At 44.6% G+C, this 6,258-nt stretch overlaps 1 protein-coding gene across 1 annotated transcript; it reads right to left on the reverse strand.

Annotated features, from left to right (window-relative positions):
• Positions 1-2,544: 2,544 nt before the first annotated feature.
• Positions 2,545-4,186, reverse strand: LOC138892481 (uncharacterized). Its single transcript, XM_070176200.1, has 5 exons — positions 4,179-4,186; positions 3,915-4,058; positions 3,251-3,538; positions 3,074-3,145; positions 2,545-2,986 (listed from the first exon to the last, which is right to left on the reverse strand). Exons 1-5 carry the CDS (start codon positions 4,184-4,186, stop codon positions 2,545-2,547), a joined length of 954 nt encoding a protein of 317 aa, XP_070032301.1.
• Between the last annotated feature and the right edge of the window lie 2,072 nt (positions 4,187-6,258).

Below are 6,258 nucleotides of genomic sequence, written 5' to 3' on the forward strand. Positions count from 1 at the left end.
TCTGAAGAATAGGTAACTGCCACTGGAATGAAATGTTCCGACTTGGCCAACCTGTCCATAATGACCCATACCGCGTCGAACTTCCTCTAGGACCGTGGGAGTCCAACAACAAAATCCATAGTTATACGCTCCCACTTCCACTCAAGAATCTCTAACTTCTGAAGCAAACCACCAGGCCTCTGATGCTCGTACTTAACTTTCTGACAATTTAGATACCGAGCTGCATATGCAACTATATCCTTCTTCATCTACATATGCAACTATATCCTTCTTCATCCTCCTCCACCAATAATGCTGCCGTAAATCTTGATACATCTTAACGGTGCCCGAATGAATAGAATACCGGGAATTGTGGGCCTCCTCAAGAATCAACTCACGAAGCCCATCCACATTGGGCACACAAATACGACCATGCATCCTCAAAACTCCATCATCTACAATAGTAACCTGCTTGGCACCACCGTGCTGCATCGTGTCCCTAAGGACAAGAAAATGGGGATCATCATGCTGACACTCTCTGATGTGCTCATACAAGGAAGACCGAGCAACTGTGCAAGCTAAAAAACGAATGGGCTCTGAAACATCTAACCTCACAAATTGATTGGCCAAAGCCTGAATATCTGCAGCAAGCGACCTCTCACCAACTGGAATGTACGCAAGGCTGCCCATGCTCACAACCTTTCTACTCAAGGAGTCGGCAACCACATTGGCCTTCCCAAGATGAAACAAAATAGTGATATCATAGTCTTCCAGCAGCTCCAACCATCTCCTCTGCCTCAAGTTGAGATCCTTTTGTTTAAAAAAATATTATAGACTTCGATGATCAGTGAATACCTCACACGACATGCCGTAAAGAAAGTGCCTCCAAATCTTTAGTGCATGAACAATGGCTGCCAACTCTAAGTCATGAATATGGTAATTCTTCTCATGAACCTTCAATTGTCATGATGCGTATGCAATCACCCTACCATCCTGCATCAATACAACACCGAGCCCAGTACGAGATGCATTACAATATGCTGTGTAGGATCCTGAACCAGTGGGCAACACCAACACTAGCGCTATAGTCAAAGCAGTCTTGAGCTTCTGAAAGCTCAACTCACACTCTTCCAACCATCTGAACGGGGCACCCTTCTAGTTCATTCTAGTTAACGTGGCTGCTATAGATGAAAACCCCTCCACGAACAGGCGATATTAACCTGCCAAACCCAGGAAACTCCGGATCTCTATAGCTGAAGCAGGTCTAGGCCAGTTTTGGACTGCCTCAATCTTCTTAGGATCCACCTTTATGCCCTCTTCCGATACAACATGTCCCAATAAGGTGACCTAGTTCAACCAAAATGCACACTTTGAAAACTTGGCATATAACTAACTGGCTATCTCTCAGAGTCTGAAGTACAATCCGAAGATGCTGTTCATGCTCCTCTCGGCTGCGGGAATAGATCAAGATATCATCAATAGATACAATCATAAAAGATCCAAATAGGGCTTGAACACCCGGTTCATCAAATCCATGAATGTTGCTGGGGCATTTGTCAACCCAAATGACATTACTAGGAGCTCATAATGCCCATATAGAGTCCAAAAAGCCGTCTTAGGGACATCGGATGCCCTACCCCTCAACTGATGGTAGCTAGACCTCAAATCAATCTTCAAAAATAATTTGGCATCCTGAAACTGATCAAATAAGTCATCAATCATCGGCAACATATACTTGTTCTTTATAGTGACTTTGTTCAATTACTGATAGTCTATACACATCCTCATCGACCCATCCTTCTTCTTCAAGTACAACACGGGCGCTTCCCAAGGTGGGAGGCTAGGTCTAATAAAGCCCTTATCATGTAAGTCTTACAACTGCTCCTTCAATTCCTTCAACTTAGGTGGTGCCATATGGTATGGTAGAATAAATTGGTTGAGTGACCAGAGCCAAATCAATACAGAAGTCAATATCTTTGTTGGGTGGCATTCCCGACAGATCTGCAGGAAACACCTGTGGAAACTCACGAACAGCTGGCACTGAATTCATGAAAGGAACCTCCACACTAGAATCACGGACATAGGCAAAATAAGCTAGACATCCCTTCTCGACCATGTGTCGAGCCTTCACATAAGATATAACTCTACCAAGAGTCCCCCTCCACTCTAATCTAGGCAACCCCGGCATGGCTAAGGTCACCGTCATGGCGTGACAGTCCAATACAGCGTGATAAGGTGACAGCCAATCCATACCCATTATGACATCAAAATCTACCATATTAAGGAGTAGAAGATCTACACTAGTCTTAAGACTCCCAATACACGATCTACAATGATAGAATCTCCTACATGCATGGACACATACATGGGAGCACTCAAGGAGTCAAGAGGCGCAACCAGATATGTAGCAAAATAAGATGACACATAAGAGTAAGTAGATCCCGAATCAAATAGAAATGAAGCATCTCTCTGGAAAACGAGAAGAATTCATATGATAACGGCGTCTGATGACTCGGCCTAAGGCCTAGCTAGGAAAGCATAACATCGGGGCTGGGCCCCACCACTCTAAACTACGTCACTGGGACGGCTTCTAGTTGGCTGGCCTCCACCTCTAAAGGCCTGACCTCCACCTCTAATGGCTTGACCTCCACCTCTGGCTGCCTGACCCTTGCCTTTATCTGGATGAGTGGGCGGTGGAGCAACCGGTGCCAGAATCATGGCATGAGAGCCCTGCTGCTGCACGCTGCCCTGTGACCTTGGGCAAAATATAGCAATGAGCCTCATATCACCACAAGTGTAACAAGCCCTCGGCTGCTGTGACTGCTGACCCGGGAACTGTCCCTGAGGAACTGAATAACCACTTTGATAGCTCTGGATCGGAGGTATGCTGATAAGAGCTGGCTGTCCAGAATGCGGCACGTAAGGACCATGGCCCCCTGAAGCATTGTGAGATGCTTGGAGCTCTGAATGAAATGGCCTGGGAGGATAGACTCTAGCAAAAGCACCCCTGCCTCCAGATGAGGCACCGTTGAAACTACCGGAATGACGGGGCCTCTTATCTTACACCGACTCCCTCTCCTCAACACGAACTAACTCGATACGTCTGGCAATATCAACAGCCATTTGGAAGGTAATATCACTCCCTGTCTCCTTGGCCATCTGAAGCCTGAGAGTGTAAGTGAGCCCATCAATAAATCTCCTCACTCACTCCTTCTCAGTAGGAAGCAAGATAGTGGAATGGCGAGCTAAGTCCACAAATTGAGTCTCCTACTGGGTGATAGTCATACCACCCTGCTGAAGTCGTTCAAACTTCCTGTGATACTCCTCTCTCAAAGTGACAGGGATGAACGTCTCTAAAAAGAGCTGTGAGAATTGATCCCAGGTAAGTGTAGGCGACCGAGCTAGTCTAGTCAACATATAATCTCTCCACCATCTCCGGGCGAAACCAGTCAGCTGAAATGCTGCAAAATCGACCCCATTGGTATCAACTATACCCATGTTCCGCACTACCTTATGGCAACGATCCAGAAAATCCTGTGGGTCCTCAGAAGATGCACCACTGAAATGAACAGGAAAAAACTTGGTGAACTTATCAAACCTCAACACAACCTTAGAAGATAAAGTAGGCCTATCACCGGTCTGTGCCGCAACAACCGGCTGAACTACCCCAACTGGCGGGGCTGCAGGAGTCTGAAACTGGGAAGCCACCTGCTCCGGGTTGTGAGTAGGAAGAGTTTGTGCTCCTCCCCCAGCCCGAGAGACGGCTGGTGCCACCGAAAATGTACCGGTCTGGGTCACACTCTCTATAAGGCCCACCAAACAGACTAGAGTGTCCTAAAGCACTGAAGTGGGTAAGAACCCCTCCGGGACCTAAGCTGGCCCCACAGGCACAGTTTGAGTTGGAACCTCCTTCTCGAAATCTACTGAGGCTCTACTGCTCGAGCTCTAGGCTGAGCTCTGCCTCTGCCTCTTCCTCGACCTCTACCACGAACTCGGCCTCGACCTCTGCCCCATGTCGTAGCTGCCACAGGGGGCTCCGGCTCCTATCCGGCGGTAGATGCAATGCGTGTTCTCGCCATCTGTGAGAGAATAAGAATAGAAGGGTTCAATAATCAATGATAGAATAAAATAGCATGACAGAGTAAGAAAGAAGTGACACTTTTCCTACACTCCATAGCATGTGGAAGATAAGTACATACCTCTCCATATCGATCCTCCAGACTCTACTAAGCCTGCTCGTGACTCATGAGACCTAGGCAACCTAGTGCTTTGATACCAACTTTTCACGACACGAAAATCCCACCCTCGGGACCGTGATGGCGCCTAACATTTCACTTGGTAGGCAAGCCAATGTTAGAATAGTTTTTCCATTTTAATAGTTAAAATTAAATAATAATAAGGAAACCGAAATAGCTGAAATAATTTATGAAGTGGGGTGCGGAAAACCATAACATCTGAAGTATCTAATACAACCTGAATCTGGTGTCACAAGTGCACAGGCTACTAGAAGTTTTACAAATAGAGTGTGAAATAAATACAACTGTTTCGAATGAAATGAACAGTATAGGAGGAAAGAGGAAGGGGACTTCAAGGTCTGCGGACGTTAGCAGATCTACCTCAAGTCTCCGAATGATAATCCGAGCTAGTGCACCTCACGTACAACTAGGAGCAGTACAAAATCTGCACAAGAAGTGTAGAGTGTAGTATGAGTACAACCGACCCAATGTACTCCATGAGTGTCGAGCCTAACCTCGACGAGGTAGTGATGAACCTAGCCTCGACGAGGTAGTGATGAGGCTATGAAAGGACACTCACATAATTAAACATGTACAAACATAGATATATGTACCAAACAACAACATAATAGAGATTTAATATGTACAATTTGGGAGGGGACATGCGAAAGGGGAAATAAATACGATAACTACAACAGGAAAGAAAGCACTGACAGTCAAATAATTCATCAACCAAAGAGGACAAATAACATACGATATTAAAATGGAACGGCATCACCCTTCATGATTTTACTCTCATCATTACCATAAAGTGATGTCATAAGAGAAATGAAATGGCACGGCATCACCTTTCGTACTTTTACTCTCGTCCTCACCATGTATCAGTGAATAACTTATATAGATTGGTACGACATCACCCTTCGTGCTTTAACACTCTCCCTTACCATGTCGTGATGAATACACAAATTCGGGAGACAAATAATGCAAGGGATGTACTTTACGTCAATTATGATTCCAAGATACCAAACCTCAACTTCCACAAACTCTACCATTACCAATTATTCCATGAGTACGGAAAGAATGATCAAATAAGTAATAATTTAATCTAAGTATGGATGTCATAATTAAAGAGGCAATAAATCACAAGGAAACAAGTTCTACCCGCATGCTTTAACCCAACAACAACACATAAGTACTCGTCGCCTAACATATACGTTGTACCCACACATTAAACACGTAGCAAATAGGCAAACAAGTCCTAATCCCTCAAGTCAATGTTAATCTCGATACTTGCCTCGCTCCGCAACCAATTCAAAGAGTAACTACCACCTTGCCTTTTGAACAAGCCTTCGAACCAAACAAATCTTGCAAATTATCAACCAAACGATTCAAAATAGACCTTAGAAAATGCCCACGAATGCAAGAGATTCACTTTAGATCAATATTGAAAAAGTCAACAAAAGTCAACCCCCGGGCTCGGTTGGTCAAAATCCAAGGTTCAGAACAAAACCCGATCACCCATTCACCCCCGAGCCCGGTTATGTAATTCAATTCAAAATCCAACCTCAATTCGAGGTCTAAATTTTAATTTTACAAAAATCCCTAATTCTACCCAAATCCCTAATTTCTACCATGGAAATCCTAGATTTAAGGTTAAAATCTGATGAAATGAAATTAGAAATTGAAAGAAAGTAGGTTAGAGTAACTTACCAATGAATTTAGGAAGAAGAACTCTTGGGAAAATCGTCTCTAAGGTGTTTATGGTTGATAATTTGAGAGAATGAGCTAAAATCTCATTTTTCTCAGCTTTTGCCCAGGCGCTGATGTCGCAATTGCGACCAGGGGCTCGCAATTTCGAACCCCACAAATCCGAGAATAGATTCGCAAAAGCGAAGAAGCTCACAACTCTGCTATCATCGCATTTGCGATGATTTGTTCGCAAATGGGAACTCTGGGACTCCGCAAATGCGACCTTTTGATCGCAAATGCGATCTATTGCTGACCCATCCCCTCTTCGCAAATGCAAACCTAACAGGAATTTGAA

This window comes from Nicotiana tomentosiformis, chromosome 5 (assembly GCF_000390325.3).
Source record: "Nicotiana tomentosiformis chromosome 5, ASM39032v3, whole genome shotgun sequence".
NCBI classification, from domain to species: domain Eukaryota; kingdom Viridiplantae; phylum Streptophyta; class Magnoliopsida; order Solanales; family Solanaceae; genus Nicotiana; species Nicotiana tomentosiformis.